Source organism: Columba livia, chromosome 4 (genome assembly GCF_036013475.1).
Source record: "Columba livia isolate bColLiv1 breed racing homer chromosome 4, bColLiv1.pat.W.v2, whole genome shotgun sequence".
NCBI lineage: Eukaryota > Metazoa > Chordata > Aves > Columbiformes > Columbidae > Columba > Columba livia.
The window spans coordinates 71,802,177-71,825,194 of NC_088605.1; the positions used below are offsets into that span (position 1 = coordinate 71,802,177).

The 23,018-nt window shown below is 48.7% G+C and overlaps 1 protein-coding gene across 7 annotated transcripts in view; it reads left to right on the forward strand.

Annotated features, from left to right (window-relative positions):
• The first annotated feature begins 2,778 nt into the window (after window positions 1-2,778).
• The window catches only part of LEF1 (lymphoid enhancer binding factor 1), a 68,009-nt gene continuing 47,769 nt past the window's right edge, over window positions 2,779-23,018 (forward strand). For 2 of the 7 annotated variants that reach the window (XM_065062770.1, XM_065062768.1), the window contains exons 1-4: window positions 2,869-3,208; window positions 3,581-3,809; window positions 4,655-4,718; window positions 6,230-6,363. In XM_065062770.1, the coding sequence (XP_064918842.1) occupies window positions 3,600-3,809; window positions 4,655-4,718; window positions 6,230-6,363 (408 nt within the window). In that variant the 5' untranslated portion in view covers window positions 2,869-3,208; window positions 3,581-3,599. Of the gene's footprint in view, window positions 3,209-3,293; window positions 3,810-4,654; window positions 4,719-6,229; window positions 6,364-23,018 lie in introns of those variants that run through there. The other 5 variants (XM_065062772.1, XM_065062774.1, XM_065062771.1 and 2 more) reach the window with 5 other exon arrangements.

Sequence of the window (23,018 nt, forward strand, 5' to 3'; positions counted from 1 at the left end):
CCAGCTCCCCAAACTCTTTGATCTCCCCCGCTGTCTCCTTACCCGGAAGAAAACCCTTGCTCGCTCAGCTGGGAGCTCGGCGCACACGTGGGCTCCCTGGCGCGCCTCCATGCTCCTGCCAAATTTAGTCACACAAAGGGCCCGAGGGGGACGGGGAGGGGGGATGAAAGGGGCCGCCGGCGGGACATCAAAGCCGCTGCCGCCCCGCCCCGCTCCCGCCCTCCCCTATATAGGGGGCGCCGGCGGCGGACGGCGCTTTCCATGCGAGTGTGTTTCCCCCCCCCCCGCCCCGCTTATTTCGCCCTGGGGGGCGTCCTCCTTGGGAGCCCCGTTCTCCCCGATCACCCCCGCGGAAACTCTGCGAGGGTCTCCCCGCTGCTCCGAGCGCTGATGCTCGGTCCGCCCCGGGAGCGGCGGCACGTTTCCCGTCTCTGTTCCCTCCCCGGGCGAGCCGGGCTGACCGGGGAGTACTGAAGTGCGGTCCCTCACAACGCTGGGAAAAAAAAAAGGCTAAAATGCCAAAACCCGCTCAAGCGACCAAAAAAAGCTAAAATGCAAAAACGTCCAAAATGGAAAAAAAAAAAAAGCACAAAAAACCCACAAAAAACCCAAAACCAACAAAAAAACAAAATAACAACAACAAACCCGCTAAAACGAAAATTAAAAAAAAAAAAAAGAAGAACACAACACAAAAACCAAACCAACCAATACATAAAACGCAAAAATAAACGCTGTTAAGGTACTAAACTGCGCTGCAGCCGGTGCGGGGTCGGTGGCGACAAGCAGCGGGCACGGCGGGGCGCGCTCCCGGCGGGCGCGGGTGGGGGTACCGCGGGTCACCCTTCCTTCCCCGGGCCTTGCCCTCCACGGCCGTACCTCCCTCCCCAGCCCCTCGAACTGCGAGTAAAGCGACAGCTTTGTGTTGTCTGCAGTCAAATCTGGCGTTGGAGTTGAGGTTTCCTGAGTTTATCCTCTTGTCATAAATCATTACGGTCTCCACCTCCGTCCGCCCCCCCCTCACCCCTCCCCGCCGCCCCCGCCCCGGCCCTTTTCTGCCTTCAAAATCTTTCCACCAAAAACTGATCTGAGAAAAACTCCAGCTCACATGAAGGGGGATACCCTGGGATGGCGGAGGGGCGGGGGGAGGCTGCTTTTCCAGAGGCACCCGGTAATGAAACAGAGGGGTGGCCGCGCTGCCGGCTCCTCCGGCGGGGACCCCCGCCTGCTGCCGGGCCGGGCCCGGCCGCCCCGTCGCGGGGAGCGCCCTGCATCGCTCGGGCGCTCGCCTTAGGGGGAGTTTCCGAAAAGAAGCGGACCAGGGCACCTTCCCCTGGCCCGGGTGCCCGGTGCCCGCCCAGCGCCGGAGAAGGGAAGAGGGGCGGGAGGGATGCGGCGGCTATCCGCGAACAAACCATCTCCCAGTTGCCGTGTGCCAAACAACCGCTTCCCAATATCCTCTCTCCAGCCGCCTTCGGGAGAAAGTGGGTTTTCCCTCCATCCGGCGAGCGTTGCACAATTAAGCCCACTCCCAGGGTTTACATTTCTAATTTCTTTCTTTCTCGATTACATATTTTACGCGCTTGTTCGACTTGACAAGTCCATCCCCCGTTTCCCGCTACCTGCTCCCTTTTCTCGGGGTTTGGCGGGTCTCATTTCTCAGCTGGATTTTAATTACTGGTTCGTGGGCAAGGATGCAGGGACGGGAGCAGCGATGCAGTGAGCCGGGCTCAGCCCGCCCGGGTCCCAGCCAGCCGAGCCGCCGCCAGCATCTGCTGAAAACGGATTGAGCATCCACATGTTACCCTTTCTCCGTCTCCCGGCGCTTGAAGGTTTAGCAACCTCGCGGGGCATACGCAAAGCACGAAGCACACTTTTCCGATGCCAAAATCGTGAGAAGTTGTTTCCTGCAAAATGTGCGCCCATCGCAGTCAGAAAATAAAAGAAGTTGCGGATCCTGACGTTTCCCAAACGCAGCGCCTGCTTTTGTTATTTGTTTATCTTTTTAATCTATGTGTACCCTTCACCGCGGAGATGCCGTGTCACACGGGAGCTAACGGGGCAGCGCGGCTGCGGAAGGAATGGGACGGGGCGAGAGGTGAATTTCTGTTGCTGCTCTGACACCATTTACCGGTCTGAAGCAGGGGAGAGCTCACCCCAGCTGTTTTTTTCTCTGTCGCTCGGGGGCTACTACACATTCCTGCCGGGCACTTGCTGAATCTACTGGAGATGTGTAAATCCTGCCCTTCGTCCGAAGCGGGCGCGGGCAGCGTCCGGGCAAATCCTCGCACATTCCCCCTGCTCCCCTTTCCCGAGCAGCGCCATGTGGCCGCAACACCACCCCCCCGCCCCCCCAAAAGGGGAAGTCTCCACAAAGCAGCCCAGAAAAAGCAGGTTTGTCTGCTTGGAGATGCAGAGAGTGCCTCTGCCCTCCTCAGCGGGCTCCTATCTGGGGGGAAGAGGAGCAGCAGTGCACGCACACGACCGCACACCCATGTACATGTAGACACAGACAGACACACACAGGCTGCTCGGCACAACCTGAACAAAGTTTGCCCGGGGGCAGCCCCGCACCCCACTCCCCCCTTCTCCACCGGCCCCGGCCCTCTCCCTCCGCCCCCGCCGTCCGGCCCCCCCGACCCGGGCGCGGTGTCAGTCACGGCGGCGGCTCCTTTCATCTCCGCCGCCCCCGCCCCGCCCCGACGGCGGAGGGAGGGAGAGCGGGAGGGGAGGGCGGGTGCGATGCTGAAGTTGCGCCGCCGCCGCCCCGCGCCCCACCGCCGCCCCCCGTGGGGCGCCGCGTACGCCGGCTGTGGCAGGCGGTCCCGCGCCGGGCGCTAAGCGCGGAGGCGGCCGGGGAAGCGGAGGCTCCGCGGAGGCAACTTTTCTCCGTGCCCGCGGGCGCGGAGGGGAGCGGGGGGACGCCTCCCCGCCCGTTCTATCTCTCCCTCATCTCCCGGGGCTGTTTTTTCCTCTTTCCCCCGCCCCCCGTGGTGCCGCCGAGCTGAGCCCAGGCGTGCCCGGAGCCGCGGCCGAAGCGGCGGACAAAGGCGCGGTGGGTGCGCGCCGAGGGCAGCGCTGTCCCCGTCCCCCGGGGCTCCCCCTCCTTCTGCCCGCTCCTCCCCAGCCATTTTAACTCGGGCCGATCCGGGTGGCGGCAACTTCACTCGGAGGCAAAACTCGGGCGGGGTCCTCTGCCCTCACCTCCAGGGTGAGCCCAGGCCCCGGGGGTGTGGATTGAAGGGGGGACGGGGCTTCTGAGGGGCGGGCCCCGGCGCCGTCCTTGGGGGCGGGCGGGACACAAGCGGGTGTATTTCGACTTATTCCGGCTGTGCGGTGCGGCGGGGCGAGGCTTGCCGGGGTGCTGGTGCCGTGCGGGAGCGGGGGTGCTTCAGCCCGAGGGGGCGGGCGGGAGGGGGTCTCCAGCTGCCGAGAGCAACCCCGAGGACTTCACGGGATTTTTCCCCTTCTTCTCTCCTCCTTCTCCTCCGCTCTCCTCCTCCTCCTACTGCCTCCTCCTCCTCCCCCCGCTGCTCCTCCCGCTCCCGCTCCCCTTCCCGCGGCGGGCCGGCGGCCGCAGCAGAAGCCGCGCTGCCGTGAGGATGCCGCAGCTGCCGGGGGCCGGGGGCGGTGGGGGGGACCCGGAGCTCTGCGCTACCGACGAGATGATCCCCTTCAAGGACGAGGGGGACCCCCAGAAGGAAAAGATCTTCGCCGAGATCAGCCACCCCGAGGAGGAGGGCGACCTGGCCGACATCAAGTCCTCCCTCGTTAACGAGTCTGAGATCGCCCCCGGCGCCAACGGGCACGAGGTGCGCGGTCGCGGGGGCTCCGCGGGGCAGCGCGGAGCGGCCGCGGGGGCGCGGGATGCCGACGGGCGCCGGACGCTGCCGGGAGGGAGGGAGCGAGGGAGGGAGCCTCGGCGGGGCACCGGGGAAACACCTATTTAACGAATTTCCCCCCCAAAAAATCATCCCACACCAATTACTGTTTGCAGAGGCGCAACGGGCAGAGACGAGCGGGCTCCGCGCCCCTCCGCTCTGAGGGTCGGGCTTTGGGGGGCGGCCCCCCCCGCGCTTCGGCCCGGGACCAGAAAGTTCCCGCGAGTCCCCCGACGGTGCGGTGGTGTTAGACCTCAACCAACCATGGAATCTCGTCGGTAAAATCAGCTGGGTTGGAGCATTAACTGTAAACTCTTTAAGGGATTTGCACAAAACTGGGAAGAAATTCCCGGCGTTAAAAGAACTTCAGGGTCAGTGGAGAACCTGCCTATTTTTCTTTATTTTTTTTTTCCCCTTTTCCTAAAGATCTGGTAATGATGCAACCTGATTTTCATTATTATTTTTGTTTTGACTGCAGAAGCCCCAAATATTTTCCAGAAAAAAAGCCCCTTTCTTTAATGTAGAACACTTCTGCTAGAAATGCTTTGCAAAGCCCCATAGTTACCAGTGCTTTCATAAGGTCATCATTTAAACGAATGTTTCTGGTACAGTTGCCTTCCAAGTGACTTAAGAGGGAAAAGAAAGGTGCTTATCTCTTGCCTTAACTTCTTTATTTCTACAAGAAGCTGTAGTGCTGTGATCAATAAATGAGCATCCATACAATGACGTTTCTTCTTTTTCTTCTTCTTTTCTGGCGCTGGATTCCCTGCGGTCAGGTTTCCAGGCAGACCCAAGCGCAGGATTCCTACCATGATAAAGGCAGAGAGCACCCTGAGGAAGGTGAGAAACACATGGTCCTGTCTTGAAATATTGTCCCGCTTCGTCCCGCTGTGAACCTCCACATGGTCCTCAAACTGGAGCTTGTTTGGTTTGGTTTGGTTTAGTTTGGCTTGGTTTGGTTTTTTTTAAACAGAAATTTAGTAGCTTTTGGGGAAGGGGGATGCCAGGCTTCTATCAAAACACATTTAAAAAGGAAATGAATGCGCAGCACTTTTATCTTGAGTGACCAAATGGTATTTCAGTTGTTTAGAAACTGATAAGTAGGCCAAATGGATCTTCACTGAAGAAATAACTATTTTTAGGATATCAGCTAAAAGACATCTATCTCTTCACTCATACAACACAGCCGAGTTGTGCATGTTCAGAAACTCATTGCTTTTTTCCCCATAGCCAAAGTCTGTTGCTTAAATCTCTGCTTCCAAATCTAGGCATGAACAGACCTCTTGATTTTTATTTTTTTTAGTGTACCAGCTGGTTAATTTTGATTAAGGAGGACGGAGGAAATAACAGAGTTTGTTAAATATCAGTTAGGAAGCTGGACACACACACAAAGAATCTGTGCTGTCAAGGATGGGAGATTATGTTTAAAATTATCATCACGAACTAAACCAGATCATAGATTCCATGTAAAGACAGACACAGTTCAGTTCTGGTGTTTTCCGGGACTCTGTGGTGACCATTCTCCAAATTGGTCATTAAACAGCCTAAAAGCAATAGTGGCCACGCTCACAGCATTTCGGCAGTGAGGGGGAGGAGATCCCTTCTGTATGGTTTTCTTCTCAGCCTTGAATCCTCTTAAAACCTCACCTTTGAGTAGTATCATTGTCAATGGTCATGTACATGGGAGACCTATTCACCCCTTTTTACAGGACCTGGATCCAAATTCTTTATTTTCCTACGAAATAGCCTCCCTCACTTGGCTTCCCTCTTGACTGTAGTGCTGTGTGTGTTCAGCAGCCCCCCCCAAATCGTTAGGGTCTCCTTCCAAGTCAGCCCCTGCCCTCTAATTGTTCCTGATGAATTAATTGTTTGCTGTACACAGTGGCTCAGCAAGAGAAGGAAATGATTATATCTAGTTATCATTGCCCTGTTCCTCCCTTTCCTAACAATGCTGTTGGGAACCTGTCCTGGCAATACTTCTGAATCCACACATCCTAGAGGGATGTATAAAATGGGGGAAAACTGCTCTTGAGAAATGTGATGCCGTTGCTGATGTTCCTGCCTTGATGTGAACAGGAACTAGCAAAATAAATTGATTGCTCTGAGGCTATTCCTTATTTTAAGCATAAACTACTCACTGAGAGTACTTGGTCCTTTAAGAATTAACTCTTCTTAAAAAAATGTTGTTGCGAATTGCTGGGGATCACTTTCTGTCAGAGGTAATTTCCATGAGTAAGGACACGTTTGCAAGCAGAACATTTTTTATGAATGCACAGTACCTGTTTAAGTGCTTTACTTCACAAGAAATGTGTATGTGGGGAATAATGTAATGATTGTTTCCTCTTCCATAGGAAAGCATCCAGACAGTGGCTTATACAGCAAGGGACCATCATACTCTGGTTATTCTGGGTATATCATGATGCCAAATATGAATAACGACCCGTACATGCCTAATGGATCTCTGTCGCCACCCATCCCCAGAACAGTGAGTTTTCTCTTCCAAAGACCAGTTTTGGCGAGCTGGGTTTTCTGCTGTTTGGTCTGCAGTGCATGTTCACGCCGGGGTTTTTTGGGTAGCTTCATTTGCGGTGAAGGTCGCGCTTCTGCTGTTCAGAGCCTTCGTCCAGTGGAATTTGAGAGCGCTTAGACGTGTTGGTAGCAGTCGCGGTGGAAAAGCTGAGATTAACGTCTGCAGTGTCTGACATCCTTTGAACAGGGCTGGGGGCTTTGTTGGGGGGAGCCCTGGTTTATGACTGTGGGATAATGTATGATGGAATGATGCAAATGCCGTCTTTGTAGTGACTGGGACAGATGTGAATTTTCTGGCTTGAACTCTTCATTTGTTGAGGAAAATGAAGGGCTGGAAGCAGAACTGCTGAAGTTGCTTGTCAGTAAGATGAAAAGATTAGATTCTCTATTTTTTTTTTTTTTTCCTTCATATATGGCATTTCTCTTTACTGATTGATATTTATTTCTGCCATCAGTTCTCTGTGTGACGGCTTTAAGTATCTGGGAGTATTCCTTTGAAACATATTCCATATCTTCAGCCACAAATTGTGAAATGGTTGGTGAGGAATTAATATCAACCGTGACACAGTAGTTTCAGCTTTCTTCTACGTTGTGGCGGGCACTGATACTTCCAGGTCGATCCCTCTGTTTCCATTGGTGTAGATGCACGTTTGATGGATTTTAATGTACTTTTAATTAGTCAATTTGCGTTTGTTTTTGCAAACCTTTTGGTATACGTGTAGAATGATGGAGGGGCAATGTTAAAATGAGCTGTGGAAGGGTAGGACTGGAGTGGAGCGGGAAGCAAATTAGCTTGTAGGCATCCTGCTGAAAAAACGCCACTGCACTTGTGTGTGCTGTGATACAAGAAGTTGGATGCTGTTATTTCCCTGTGATAAAGCAGTTTTCCGTCTTATTGCCTCTTAGATTTTTACTTGGCGGTCTCTGTCAAACAACTGGCATTATTTTACTCTCTGACGTTCTTATTTTTCTTCAGGATTGTGGCTTTTGACTTCAAAAACAAAAAAGGGGGAGCCTGATCTGTGTTGGTAATTTGACAGTAGAAAAGCATGTTAGATAACTGGATGTTGGATTCAGAATGACAGGGCGGTTTGGCACTGGGAAACACACAGATCTGCCCTTTTATATGTCACCGTTTGTGTTTGAAAGATGCAAAATTCCTGCAATATATTGCTTTCCACAGCTTTGTTTTTAAAAAGGACCTTGTTTGTTTATAAATTACGGTTCAGAGGCCTGCAGACATTTAGGGTGAGGTATGATGACCACTGTCTGTTGATATTTGTTGTTGTAAACACTGCTCTACAGAAAACTTCAGTTGGGGTGAATCGTGGGGAAAAGGATGCAGCTTCTCGAGAGGGCACTGAGTCTCAAACCTGTCCGGTTTTTGAGGACAGGGAAACTTCAGCCTTTTTTTTAGCCCATGTTACCTTGCTAAGAAAGTCCCTAGTGCTGGTTTGAACAACAATATCCAGTTTAATTATTCACTGAGGATTTTCTCCATGTATGCGTGTCGTGGTGCTGCTGCTCTTTGCTGATCTCAAATGGTTACCCCAAAATATCAGCTTCTTGCAGAGGCTGCCTGCTCAGGTACTTTAGGAACCACCCTACACGGGTACATTGGAGGGGAGGAGGGGGGAAAATCCATCTGCTTTCTGATTGTAAAGCTGCCTGCTGAACATGTGAGGGGCTAATGTAGCTCAGTGTTGCTCTTGCACGTTAGAGGAGCACCGCTGTTTCGGCAAAATAGTGCTGTTGCAGGGCCGCGATGTTGACATAAGCCTGGAGTTCTTTCAGTTTAACCACAAGGCTACACGCTTGAGTTATTAAATATTTTTTTTTGTTTAATTGAACTGTAATCTTCGTCAGTCTCCTAGCTGACAGCTGGATTTTAGTGCGTGTGAGATCAAAATGCCACGTCCAGGAGATGACACGCTCGCTCGCCTCATGGCTGACCGCTCACCTTTGCGGGGTCCCAACTGCTGCCCCCCGGCTTTGCTGTAGCTCCTGGTTTCGGGGGGCTGTGCCAAGGCTGGGAGGCAAGGAGCAGCCGAGATCAGCAAGGCCTAAAGGTGGAGGTCTCCCCTGGGGTGTCAGTCCCCCGCCATTTGTGCGGGGAGCAGCCCTGCGGTGTGTACCTTGGCCCTGCCATTTGCATGACAAAGCCGCTTCTTGTTAATGCATCTGTTGCCTGGAGGTGTTAGGCAGGATTAAAAAGCCGCCCTGGGGCGCTGAATCTTTTTTCCTCCCGGCACAAACCCTTGGAAGGACCCAGGGGATGTGCCCCGGGGGAAAGGCAGCCAGACCCAGGACCATCTCTGATGGAGGTGGCCTCAGCTTGCTACACCAGTGCAGAGAGAGCAAAAGCTTTCTTGGAACGGGAAAAAAGTTACCTTTACCAACACATATAGGAAAGAAAAGGAAAGAAAAAATGCTTTACATCTTTGCTCTGTAAAATTAAAAATAGAAATCTGCAGTCAGACACAACTTGTCTAATAAGCCTTAAAAGGAGAAAACTATAGTGTAATTTCAGTGCAGCTTTTAGAGGGAAGAGGGTGTATGAGGAGGATTTCAAATTTTCCTAATCTGCTGTTGTTAGAGTGGTCTCCTCTACTCCTACTCTTTTTTATTATTATTATTTTTAATTATTTTTAGGTTTTTTTTTTTTTTTACATTACTGGCAACCGATTTGCCTTTTACAAGTCAGATTTGTAGGAGCGGGAGACTGTTAATTACAAGTTCAGCTACAGCCCTGGCACCGCAGTAGGTGTTCTTATCAGATGGGTGAGTAAGTGAAAAAGCGAAGCAGTTTGTTTGGGAGGCTGCAGGAGAAGTGGCACATGGTGGTACTAAAACCGCAGTGACACCTGGTGAACGTGCATCCTGTCTGCTCGAGATATCTTTTGGTGGTTTCTCAGCATCGTGACGGTACTGAAGATGGGAGATGGAGACAGACGGTTGTTTTCTAACATGTGTGGGTTTTTCTTACCTTTTCCTTAACAAGACCAGTTTTGAAGTAGCAAACCTTTCTTATCCTTGTGTTGGGAATGTGAGGACAAAAGAGGTGACTGAAGAAGAATTGTCTCTATCTTAAATTCATTCAGAAAATGATTTTGTCTTTGTTCCTCTCTCTTTCCCAGTGAATTAAACCTTCTGTGGGAAGACAGAGGATACCTGCAACCTCCCTTTTTTCTGTTCTTATCTGTTCTTGGGGTCTGGGCTTATTTCTTTGTGGTTAAACTGTCTCTTTATAGCAGCTGGAGGCGTTAAATAGGTTGGAGGGTACAATTTGTAAACACCTTACAGGGACTTGCAAAACATAGCATATCCATTTGCAAACGATGAGGAATTCTGCTGAAAGTGTTGGAATGCAAGGAACAATGTTTATACGCAGGACCTCCCTACTTTGCCCAAGTTTTGGATATTCCTTGTGTGCTTCTGCCTGGCATGGGGTATGGACATAGGTCCTGTCTTGAAGAGCTAATGTTCCAGGAAAAATCTTGCAGATAATATGGACAAGAGGAGGGATGGGGATAGAAAGAGCAAGGAGGAAGGATGAGGGTAGAAACAGCAAGAACGAGTGGCTACAGAGCCTCAGTAAGAGGGGTTTATTTCCCTAGCTACATCTTGCTGTGTCTCTGAAAGCAGGTTGGTTCACTTGCTTGTGGGGAATTTTTGGGACCCCTAGGGGAATGTACGGGAGTGTTGGAGCTAGTATATCCAACTGCAGAAGGACGTGAACCTGATTTTTCATAATATTACCTCTTCCTGAGAGCCGGCTTCTGCTGACTGTGCAATCATAGGCACTTACTGGAAGCCTTGATCGGCTGAAAGCTCCCAGGCCCAAAATGAAACGGGCTTTGTGGCACAGATGTTGGGCCTCAGCTCCTGCTCCCGTTTCACCCGTCAGAAAGCTTTGCAGTAATTCCTGAGTTGGCATTGGAGCGGGATGCTCCGAGGGCCATAGCCTGTTGCACATCTCTTTCTTCCCCCTGCGACCCCAGGTTTGTGCCTGAAGAAATGCATTGCACGGGCAGCGCCATCCAAAACCCCACGCATTATATATTTGTGTATCAATATGTGTGCATGCTCACGTCCTAAATCTGCTTTTTTACCTATACATCTAGGAACTAATTTGATATAAACTGTAGAAGGTGGAGCTGCCACTTTCATTTTAAGGCAGTTTAAAAGCAAGATGTCATTCCTGTTGTTTTGCTGCTCTGCCACCTCTTCTCCAACTTAATACCAGGCAGAAAAAATGTTAATAGCTTGTTACAGGCTGTGAGTGCCAGGGAGGATATGGCTCAAGAAGAAAGCGTGAAGCTCCATAGGTTCAGGCATCAAAAAAGGAAACGGCTTTTTCTAGATACTTGCAGCACTGCATGGCTGCAGGCGTCAAAAAGCCTGGGTATTGCAGGCCTGGCTCTTCCCAAGTACTTAACTTCTGTTTATAGTTAGGGAAAACTCCTTCTGATACGGGAAGGAAATAACCCGTACAACAGTCTTTTACTGCGGGTGTAACATTTCTGAAATCCCTTTAAAGCATGTGCTTTTTTTGCTAGTAGTGAAACACTGTGTCTCTCAGAAGATGACGCACGTGTGAGAGCATCCTTTAATATGGACGCTGAACATTTTGCATCCTGAGGTTTGTGCGCTGTGTGGCCCGCTGTGATCTCCCACGTTGCTCTTGCACAGACAGACACATCTGAGGGAAACACTGCTGTGAAGCCGGGCAGTCTGCGGGCCCTCGACCTGGTGGAGGCAGGTTGTCCTCGGCGTGTGTCCTCCCCACCGCTGCAGGGAAGCCATGCATTGTGATGCTCCGGTTGTGCGCGAATGACTCCCATTTACCCCAAACTGCCCCTGTCTTGGCTAGCAGGCAGTCACGGCTAAGCTGCTTTTGGCCATAAGGCATGTTTGGCGTGAAGACTGTTCTCATCTGGCCGTGGGGTTTGGTCCCTTCTTGCGGGACGCAGCTGCTTGGCGTGCAGCTCCTGCCCAGGCAGCCGGGGATTAGCGTCTCTGTCACTCCGGCCCTTCGTAAGCATTAGATTCACTTAAGAAAATTGCATTCAGAATAAGTTAATCTAGCAACCCAATGGCTTCTATTTCGAGACTTGGATCTTGTGGATATGTTTATTTAGTTTGGGTTTCCCACTTCAAAGGAATCTGTCCTCTCAGCAAGAAAGTGATTGAGCACTTAAATAAAAACGTATTCATTGAATCTTTGGGATTGAGCTGAAAGTGCAAGAGGGAGGTAACGTGTGTGCCAAGTGTGCTAATCAACCAGGGATTGCCTGTTCTCCTAAAGGGGAAGAAAAGTAGTCTGAACTGCCTGAGGAGTACCTGCCTTCCCTGGCTTCTGGCAGTGGTGTTGCTTGCTGATGCTTCAGCTTGAGATGAAGGACCTAGAATATCTTCACCTGTGATCTTCAGAGATACTAAATCCCTTGTGTAGAAGAGCATTTTCATGGGGCTGAGAAGTCGATTACGCGTTTGTTTATTTTCCTTAAGTGTTTGTGGGTATAAGTGAAATCGAGGCATAAAATCAATAGAATGAGCTTTGTCAGCACAAATTACGAATGTAAAGTTACGAGGCTCTGATTGAATATTTATAAAACGGGCAGTTAAACTTTAAAAGAAAGCGTACTGTTGTCACCGGCTGTAACACGTAAAACAGAGAATCGCTTTGGTTGGGAATTATCAGGCAAGCCAGAGAGCAGTTAATTCCCAAAGGCGTCTGTCTGTCCAAGCCCTTTCAGCACTGTAGCCCTGTACTTCAAACAGCACCGCACAAGCCAGCAGGCTGGGCCGCTTCACCCAGCCTGGTGCACGGGGGAGAAGTCCCTTCAGAGCCTGGGATTCCATGCACGTGTTTGCCACGAAGTACCTTGAGAAAGTGCTGGAGCTTCGAACGAAGCTGGTGGCAGCTCAGCTCCCCGCTTGGCTGCTTTGAATGAAGCTCTGGATGGGGACGCAGGGGTTGTCCAAAGAAAATCAGTCTGGAAATGGTCTGATTTGTCACATACGTCCAGAAAAACAGAGAAGGTGAACATGGGGCTTCTGTTGGGCAGTTTTGTTGCCTTGGAGGTGGAAAGTTGTGAGCCCTACAAAGCTATTCCTGTAGGCCCTGTATTTCTGGTTGGGGTCCTAGTGACACCGGCTGCCCAGAGCCAACGCTCTGTCCCAGTAACTGGTCACTTAGCTATGCTACAAGACTCTAATTCTTCAATTTTCTGCCTCCTTCTGTATTTGAAAACTGCCTCAGAGATTTATCTTTGTGAATGTCTGTTGTCTCCCCGCAGTTTTGGCATATCATCTTGCCTTGATCTTTCTTCATCCCCCCTAAATCTTGCATTGGCAAGCTTTGTATAGCATAAAAAAAGTACAAAACATGGAGGTGACGATTAAAGGTGTCAACACTTGTCAAATGCAGACGGTACTTGGGGAGAAGGTCTTTTCCCTGGTGATGTGCTAAAATGCAGATTAAACTATGTCCAGCGGTGCAATTGTGTTTACTTTGTTAAAAAGCCACAATCCAGTGATTTGTTTAGGGTCTCTAGTTTCTGAAGTTCGGCTGGTGCTGTATCAGGTTTAGGAAGCTGCAGTTACAAATGGTAACTGTGTTTTTGGTTGCGCTCTATCCCCCACATCCCCAATCCTGTACTGTGTTCCTTGCAGTTTCACATAATGTGCCCCCACGGTGATCTGGATTCCCACTTCTGACCTGTGTTACATCCCAGGCAGCCATCCCACAAAGCAGCGCCTTAGCGCGTCTTTCCCCCTCGCAGCTTTCCAAATTCAGTTTTTACGAAGTGGCTTCCTTCTCACATCTGCGCCCTCTCCAGCATTGAGGGTTTGTGGCAGCTTGTTTCATCGTGTGCTGCCCCTTCCAGCCTGGTTGGCGGCGTTTCTGTTTCTTAAACTGAAGAAACCCTTGTTACAGAAAAATTGAGGTGAAGCAGGGAAGTAGACAGGCCCCTCCGAACTGAGGGAGACTGATTTCTCCCTTCAACGTCTGCACGTGAATTAATCCCTGCGAAGAGTAAAGATGGTTCACGTACGGGTCCTCCTCTTCCAAATAGAAACACACGTGCAAGTTCAGCCTCTTGAGGAGCTTTTGGGAGCAGGTGGGTGAGGGTCAGGTGTAGGGGCCCAGGGCGGTGGGACAGGCTGCAGCGTGCCCAGGTCCCCTCCAGGGATCGGCATGGAGAGGAAAGGTGAGCTTACCAAACCGGCACTGGGGGAGCTTTTGAGGATATTTGATGATATTTACCCTGGAGAACGCCCCTAAAGCATTTTGTCTCGCTGCCCTGCGACACCAGCATGCTGCGTTGTATTTGTGTCTGTCCTTTGCTGCCCGATTTTCTCCTGCACACAACCGAAATTCAGCTTAAAAAGTAAGTTTGAGCCGAGCATGTTGGATTTGGAAAATTTGTTACTCAAAACCTTCTCTCTCATGCATTATTTCATGTCTTAAATACCCCGGCTATATGGAGAGAAGGAAGCTGTGCAGGATTGAAAGGAAAAAAGAAATAAAACTTTAAAAAGCCTGGCTTTTAAGTGTACGGATTTTTCTGGTTTTGTTGAGACTTTTTTTTGTTCTCTCTCTGTTATTTTGAGGATATTTCTAAGATAATAGTGCAGAGATCCTGTTTTAGATGTAAATCTTCAGAAGAAAAACTTGGAATAGGAGAAGCGTAAAAAAATGCTAATTTGTGAGGCAACTCCTGAGACAGTTTGACAGCACTATTGCAAAATGGTTTGGGTTCTTTTTACACTGGCAACTATTAAGCTTCTTATTGGAGTGACCTGTAAAAGATGACTTCATACTTTGTAATAAGGAAATATTAAGAGGCACTGGTCAAAATGCTGTTTTGCATGAAACATTTTTAATTCAAGGGCCCTCCCAAAACAACTTGTGTCGAAGGCTCTCTCTCTGTATTTGCGACTTTAAATCCTTCCTTTACTTCCTTTTTCTTTCCAGGGATATGTGTGTAAATGAGAATATTATAGGCTAATGGGAGAGAACAATAAATACTCAGTTGGGAAATGTGGTTTAATAAAGGCCAGTTCAGAAACCCTTGTGTTTGAGGCACGGGCAGACTTTTTAGGAGAAAGAGATTTCAGAGGGGAGCTTGTCTTCCAGCTTTAGCTCCAGGACTCCTAGTAAATACATTAAGTTAGTTAAACAGTTGTGCTCACTGCACAAAAAAAATGCCCTTCTCCATTAAATTAATCTTTCTGGCCAACATCTACCGGACAAAGCATTTTTTCAGATTGAGGCAGCAGAAGAGCCTGTGGATGGGTGTTACATTTTTCATCTTGGGGCAGCATTTCACCCATGGGCCGACGTTGGTCTTTTTCATATTACCTTTATCGCCTCTCCTCTGCTGGGCTCTGTGGGTTCTCCCAGGAGGGGGTGGCTGGTTAAGAGAGTGGCTGAGATTTGAGCCTCGGGAGTTAAGCCGGGACTGGGAGAGCTGCCTTTAGTAATGCAAGTGCTGCTGGTAGGTTATAGCTGTTTTGGGGGTGGAGCAAAAGTTTGTTCCTGTGCAATTAAGCATGAAATAGGTAAATTCTGTGTATAATTACCCGACGTAGAGTCTAGCGTGAGGACGTGACCCGTGGAAATTGCAGCGCGTCGGTGGCTGCCGGCAGATTCCCGGGAGGTATCCCAGGCGCCCACGCTGGCACTGCTGAGGGGGGTCATGTCCTCCGCCTCCCCTCACCCTGCTCCCAAAAGCAGAGGCACAGGGTGGGAGGAGGCTTCTGCAAATGAGGACCTGAAAAAGCAACGTTTATTCAGAGACTTGGAGGAAGGTGGTGGCAGAGATGGGAACAGAATATACGTTTTCTGAGTTTGCTTCAGGAACCCACCTGGAATGCAGCTCACCTTTACAGATATATTATTTGGGTTGTAGGTTTGTTTGTTCTTTTTTTCATAAGAACAAACCAAAAGTCTGAGAAAGGAAAAACTGGGATGTGCATGGTGGGAGGGAATGAGAGGATTAAAGCCAGTGCCAATAAGAAGAATGTTGGTGTCCGTGCTGGCTGTGGCTGTGTTTCATACCCAACCTTTCAATTCAGGACCAAATAATCATGCTGAAGTTTCTAAGTAAAAGCAAGGAGGGGCTTAAGAAAATTAGTTTAAAAACTTTTTGTCAAAAATCAGACTTTTTCTCATTTTCCCTCCCTGCCATGGCAGCAGCACATGTATTTTCCCACTCTGTTTTCAGTTTGCTCTCCCTCCACGGGAGTAATGGACTCAGCCCTCAGCATTGTTATTTGCACCCCACCACTCTTGTCGCGGTCCCTATCTCAGAAATTCAGTGCAAACGCAGTGAGATAACCAGAACGATGCACTCCCTCTCCCGGGAAGCCACCATTAATTCATGGCTCTTGCACTCAATGCGCTGGGAACTGGTGACCAGGGCTTCTCAGCCAGGTCCCCAGGGCGTGGTGCAGTATTTGTCATTTACCATGGGGCTGGGAGGCCCTTGCTCAGCTGCTTCTCAAAGCCGCCTTTTTGGGATGGCATCCAGTCAGCGATGACACCTGTCTTCCTTTTCCAGCCACACGGGCACCCACCGTGGCCTCGGTGATGTCCATGCCCTGCGCCTCAGCAGCCTCTGGTGGGACAAGCCATTTGCAAGGGGGTCCTGGCTGGTTTGAAGCTGGAGGCTTTCCATTTCTTCCCGAGCATCCTGAAATACCTGCTTCTTTAATGTGTGCCCAAGCTGTGCTCTCTGCAGCCCAGCTCTGTGTTTCTCGAGCAGCGTGCCCCGGTGGCATCGCCTCCCTGGGCTTACCCTGGTCATCCATGGTGTTTTCTTTTTTCTTCACAGCTCTGTAGCTTCAGCTTATACATGACGGCCACAGCTGGTGACCGAATATCCCCCAGCACCACAGCCCAACATAAAACTCAGTTTGTTGCAGTCATGCAGGTCATTGCTTTACAGGGATCAGTGTTGAAGGAGCTGGTGAGGTTTATTGTCGCGTCCCCTGGCTGTCCCTAATGAGGTCACCAAAAATCCTGCATGAGAAGCTGTGCCTCTGCTTGGGCATGGAGAGCTGCCTGTGCAGGTAGATGTGGTGGGCAGTGCAGGATGAAAACCTGGCTGACAGACTTCACCTGCCTCCTTTGGGCTGGGTGGTGTCTCTTAAAGTTCAGTGAATAGCTGCAAAAAAAAACATAGCAAGCTTTCAGGCAAAAGTATCAAGTAACAAGTGAGTCCTCTGCAAATGAACATGAAAGTCCCTGCAAGGGGAAATAAGCGGCAATTACGGTAAAACAGACATTTTCATCACAGTAATGGTTTGACGCCAAAAGGCAAGGTTGCAGCATCATATAAAAGTGATGTCTCTGCTGCTGTTTCTTCGTAGCGGTGGGTGTTTTGGAGACCTTTGCAATAATACACATGTTGCTTGCTCAGTTTGTGGAGGCTGACATTCATTTCCAGATACTTGAGACTCCTTGTGGGATAGGCAGAAGTTGAATTAGCTGCCCTGCCGACATGGCAGCAGATTCCTCTATTTACAGCAAGTGCTCCAGCTCTCTGTATCTTGCCGCTCTGTCCTCAGTGTTGCTTTATGAGCATCCCTCTGGTTATCAAAGTGAACACCAGAGCCACAAAGAATTAGTCCTGATTTAAGCAAGCAGACTGTGCAAAGGAAGCAGTAAATATGCTGGGGATGGCAGGAGCATAGGGGCGAGGGAAACCCCAAACCTTGGATTAGCACAGAAAAGACTAGTGTATTAATACCACTAAAAAAACATAAGCTTTTACATCTTGGTAAAGAGCTTGCTACATTTGGCTCTAGTTTCAGCCTCAGTATGGTTTGTGTGTGTTAAGGAACAGTCAAAGTAGAAACGAGACAGTTTCCCAGCCTTGAAATGACAGGGACATAAGCTCTGTGTCCACAGGGAGGGAGGGCAGATCTCTTTGCTGTTGTCTTTGAGTCAGGGTTTTAATGACTACAGGGAAAAAAAGGAGTGTTAGAACAGCAGAAGAAAACCGATACGGCTAAGAGGAAATTATTTTTATTGCTAATACATGGGTGCTCATAATGTTTAATTCTTTACAGCTTATAATGTTTAATTCTTTACAGCTTATTCTTTATTTGCACATTCTTCCTCACCGCTCTGCATGCTGTAGTGGCAGCTACCATATTTCAAAATTACTGCTCTTAAAAGCTCCTATTCAGTGTTTTTACCATGAATAAAAATATTTGTCAAAGTAGCAGTGGTGCTCAGACTGCCCAGTGAGTGGTTCAGCTGCTGCCCCCTCCCTGTTTAGCGCTTTTTACATCCTCCTTATCCTTATTCTTGATAGAGATTTACTTTTGTTTTCGCTAGTGAAGCCAGATGAGTGGAGAGGAGGAGCGTGGGAGCATTGGGTGCCCCCTCAAAACAATATTGTGGCGAGAGTAAATTTAAGCCAGCCTAAGAGTTGTCTGTCTGGAGGAGAGGGAGTCTTAGTGGAAGCTCTGTGCTATTTTATGCTTTTAGATCATTATTTATCTTTTTAGATAATTAATAGGGATTTAGTGTTCGTTTGCCATGTGTCTGGTTTAGGGTTAGTGAACCACTATCGGTTTGCTACAAGGAGCTGCAAAGGGAAGGCAACAGCCTGGGCACCTGCATTATTTTTCGCCTTGCATCAGGTGCTAAAAGTCACTAAACGTACCGTGGGTCTCGATATTTTTTCCCAATTTGACTCGCTTGCCCAATCGTATTTTTACTTCAGCCCTTAGGCTTGAAAAAGCATGTGCATAATCAGTTCATTTTGTGTGGTCTAGGCTATAAAAATGCCCCCTCTGTTCTTTCCATATGAAAAACGTGTTTTTAATTTTAGGGAACTTATATAATTTTCTGTGCTTTCTTTTGTATCTCAGATTAAAAACAAATGCTCCCTTCCCCTAACTTTGCATGTTCCAATTACGGAGTTGTGAAAATAAGTCATCCTTCAGCTTTTGTTACTTTAAAACAGCTATCGGTGATGTCAGAGTCAATACTAAAAGCATTAAGAATGCTGGCAGAATGTAATGCAGCTGCAATCCAACATGATGTTGGAAATGGGGTTGAGAGCATAAAGGCTTTCCATATTCCCAGGGCGCACAACTGCTCGCGGCCTTGGCTTTGATCTCTTCAAAGGCTGCTGCCTCCTCCTAGATGGAGAGACTTGGCTGCCACTCGCTCGCATTGAAAAAAGGCAGAGGTCTCTATTCAGGCAGAAATCAATCACTGTGCAGAAACAATTATGTGTAATTCAACCATCATGAAAACAGGGCGAGATTATGGGTTTGTTACCTGAGTGACTGCGTGGAGATGGGGAGCAGCGGACGCGGGAGTCCTGCTGACATGCCACATCTTGATGACAATTATAGACACATGAATGATGTGGCGGGCGGGGGCGGCAAGATGACAAATGCTGGTCACGCTGTCCAGCAGAGCAGAAAATGAGGTTACAATTGGGAGATAATGTTTGCATATGTAACCATATTTCAGCAAGCTGGGCAACTTCAGGGAATAGCGGAGCCGGGCGATGGTAAACAGAGTGGGTGTGTGCCGTGGCTATCGGCTTTCGATGATACCGAAATTCCTACGTGCGGTGAGAAACCTCGGTGCTGCGTCCCGAAGAGCTGCTTGTTTAAAACAGCCCAGCGGTGTTTTTGGGGGTGGGGAGGGAAGAATTGCCTGGGAAAAGGAGAAATGTCCCGAGTTTGTCCATCAGAAACAAATAAAAATCCTCCTCTGCGTCTTGGGACGGGGTGGTATCAACACGGCGGTGAGGGACCGCTGCTTAGGAACAGCGTCGACGAGCCGTCTCGCATCTCTTGCCTCCCCCTCCCAGTGGGGATTTAGGCTGGCCTCGTGGTAGCACATCTCCGAGCGAGAGCGTTTTCCGATTTGCATGGTAACATTTTGGCTGCAGTAGGCTGTTGGTAGTGTGACGTGATGCTCAAAATATCTCCTGGTGTGTAATGGCCTCCTTTAATTAGGAACTTCAGGTTTTTTCTTCCTCTGACTGGCGAGCAATAGCTGACTGTCTTTAAAAAGAGAACTGGCATGTGTAGTATCTGCCATGAGAATATTTATTTAAAGTATTATTGCCTATAAAGTCTTAAAATAGTTTTCCTCCCAAAAAGGCAAAATAAAACACAGATGACTGATTATAAAATGGTATTCCCGCTCAGTTTGGTACACAGGATGAGCTTTACCTTTTATACTGCTCAGGCTTAGACATCAGAGGCGCAAGAAGCTGCTTTGAGTTACAGATCTTCAAACAATAAGTCAAAACAAAAAATCAATCCCTCCAGTCCCTGGGTGCAGTTAGCTAAAGATAAAAGAGAAAAATAAAGTTATGCTAAAGCAGATAGAGGAAAGGAACAGATATGCCAAGGAAACACAGAGGACAAGTGCAGAGTTGAAGTGGGCCTAGTGAAAGCCAACATCAATGAATTTTTATCTTATCAAAAAGTTTTAGGGTTGCCAATTCTTTTCAAACTGGATCCACACTGCTCCGGGGCTGCCTGAAGCGTTGTCTTCAATAAAAGTTCTTTCTCCCCACCCTCCGCACACCTCCCTCTTGCTCTTAAATGCAGTCACACACAGGGATTAGGCTACACTTCATTCGAGGTACAAAACTTCCTTCCAGACTTCAACACGAAATTAAGGACTCTGGTAATCCCTTGTTATTACAAATATGAACCAAGATTTATTTTTAAGTATTTGGTGACAGATGCATCATCTCAAAAAAAAAAAAAAAGTAAAACCGTTATTTTTCTGGTGATATTTCTCCCCTTCCTCTGCCTCCCAAGAAATATAAATTGAAAAGGAATTTTAAAATATTTATTTAAAAAAATAATGCATTTTTTAACCCTTCATGACAGCTGATATATGAAATTTTCAGTGACAGTTAATTGTCTTGGTTGAATCAAGTATGTGGCTTAAGCCTTAACCTGCAAAGAAGAGAGCATTGCACTGTGAAGTTCTGATACGCAAGCTAAGCCCCTGTGTCCCTCTTCAGGATCAACATCTTGGAGTACAGTCAAACCAAAAAAGCTTTCCTTGAAAGAGGTCTGTTGGCTTTGAGGTTCTTTCATTACTGTTGCATCTTTAAAGGTGTTTATAACAGGGACCAGCGCACACATTCAAGTCCCGTTGGAAGGAGCTCAAGGTGGCTGTCAGCATAATAAGAATAATAGGCATGGATCGTACATTGTGTGCAACAATACGGGAATGAGCTAATATTTGAAGGATTTGGGAAAATCTAGTTGATGCACAACTTCAGCCCAGTAGCTGATGTCTCAGAGCCTGTTTCACTCCAAGTGTGGCATGATACCCATATCATAGATGGGACAACAGAGCAGAAGCAGAAAAATAAAGGATTCTGGATATGCAGATGCAGATAAATTGAGGCAAGGGTTTTGATGTTATGTCTTGCTCTCCACCAAGAATTTGAGGAGGCAATTTCAGACAGGCACGTGGTAACCTGGGGCCGGTCCTCCTCACTTCAGGCTGCGGAACTTCTGCCTTCACTGCTTCAAGAAAAACATAAATCACGCTTTTCTGTGTAAACAGTTACATGAGCTGCTACAGAGGTATTTATGGGATTACAAAATGAACAGGAAAAGGGTTACTGAGTATAGATGTTTATTATTAATATGAGATACGGTATGGAAGATGTGGCCCGCAATGTGAAAAAATGATACCTCTAGTCTCTCATTTTGATAAGATAGAAGTTACTGTAGGTAACTCTACTCAGAAGAAATGTTCAACCAGTTATTGCCTTAAAAAAAAAACAAAACAAAACATAAAAATCTGCAGCTTGGTAATTTTTCCCATTCATATCTGGGTAGATTGCATCTTCAAGATAATTTTTTTTAATTGCTTTAATAGCTCTCCTTACGGTTGTGTTCTTTGAAGTGAAAAGCAGCATGGCATGATACCCCTCATCAGAAGTGGCTACACGAAGGGCTGAGCTGAAGCTGGAGGCTGCCCAGCTATAGCTGGGTGGTGTGGAGCTGCTTTCATCCTTTACCAGTTCTTGTTTCCTCCAGTCCCAGCTGTAGGTGAAGCCTTGTCAGCAGCAATGGTCAGTCTCTCAAAGGAAACATTTTATGGTTTGTGGGGGCAAAAATGTGTCCAGGGCTTGGTACTCAAAATGGGACCACTGTGGTTTTGCAAAAGTCAATGGGAGGAAGACCAGTAATCCTTGGGAAAGCAGACGCACAGCAAAGATTACTGCAAAATAATTAATCTTGCCCAGAGAAGGAGGGGATGGGAGGCATGCGGTGTGTTGTGATCATTTCTGTGACCTTCCTGAAGGATGATAAGCACAAGCTCCAAAATGTGCTGGTTTGAATCAGGATAAACTAGATGTACAGGGCTTAACCCAATCTGAAATGGGAAGCGTCTTAACTGAACTTAGAGAATATTTTGCTTTTTTTTGTGTTTGTTTGAGGTGCATGTTGAATGGAAACAAAGGGCAGAGCGGAGGTGTGTGCCTGTCCTCTCTGCACCCCCACCCTAGGAAAACAAGCCTGCACCTACTCACTTTGGGAAGCATCAGCCATCAGCCCTTCCCATTTCAAATATGATGATTAAAGTATTGGAGATGAATGTTCCTCTCGGCGTGGGGCTTTTCTTTCTTTGTCTTGTTTGATCTGGCCTGGCTGAGTATCCCAGCAATAGCAGCTAATTGATTTAGCCTGTGTCAATTCACTGCGGTACAGAGACTCCGTTATTTCAGCATTCCCAGTACAGCGTGCAGCGAATAAAAGCAATAGCCAAATGCTGTGTCAGGCTGGGACGGAGCACGGGCTAAACAGAAAGCAAGGGCACGGCACAGAGGTGCGTGCTAAGGATCTGGGGGTCCGTCCTGTGGCCTCCGGGGAGCCCCCAGAAAGCCAGAGCTTGGGGGATGGCAGGGCAGGCATGATTTCTCAAAGCAGGCGTGATTTCTCAAAGCTGGCCTACTTATCCTCTAAAGTAAACACCAATTTGCGGTCTCTGAGTAGGGAGGGAGCAGTCCAATAACGCCGGGATGACTTTCTTGCCAGCAACACTCGTCTCTCATCGTTCAGGGCAGCGTTTAACTTCGTCTAATTGGGACACTCAGGTTTCAACAGTCGGCTTGCAAAAATGGCAGATTGCCTGAAGGTGCCAAATGATTTGTTCGGTGCTGGGATACATAGCCTGTGTCTCTCTGGGTGAGATACTCCAGCTGGGTCCTCCTGCGGGTGGCAAAGGTCCGGGGGCTGCTCATTGTCACGAGCAGGTACTTCTGGTGGAGAGCAGGGCAGAGCCCTCTTGGGATGGGAGTGGGAGCATCAGCGGGCGCTCAGGGAAAAGCACAGAAATATGAAGTCACTTGTGGTCCTGGGAGTGAGGATTGACCACCCTGACCTCCCGGCGGGCAGGTTTCTGCCCTGAGGTGGCTCCAGCAACAAGGATCCCCCTGCAGATGCACCGGCTCAAGGGTCTGCCCTGTTCAACTTCTGTCCTGGTGGAGCCAAGCCTTAAATAACAGGCAGATGTTTGCAGAGCATGTGTTATGGAAATCAGACCAGTCATAACTTGACTGCTCTAAAATAATGCGTGTCTCT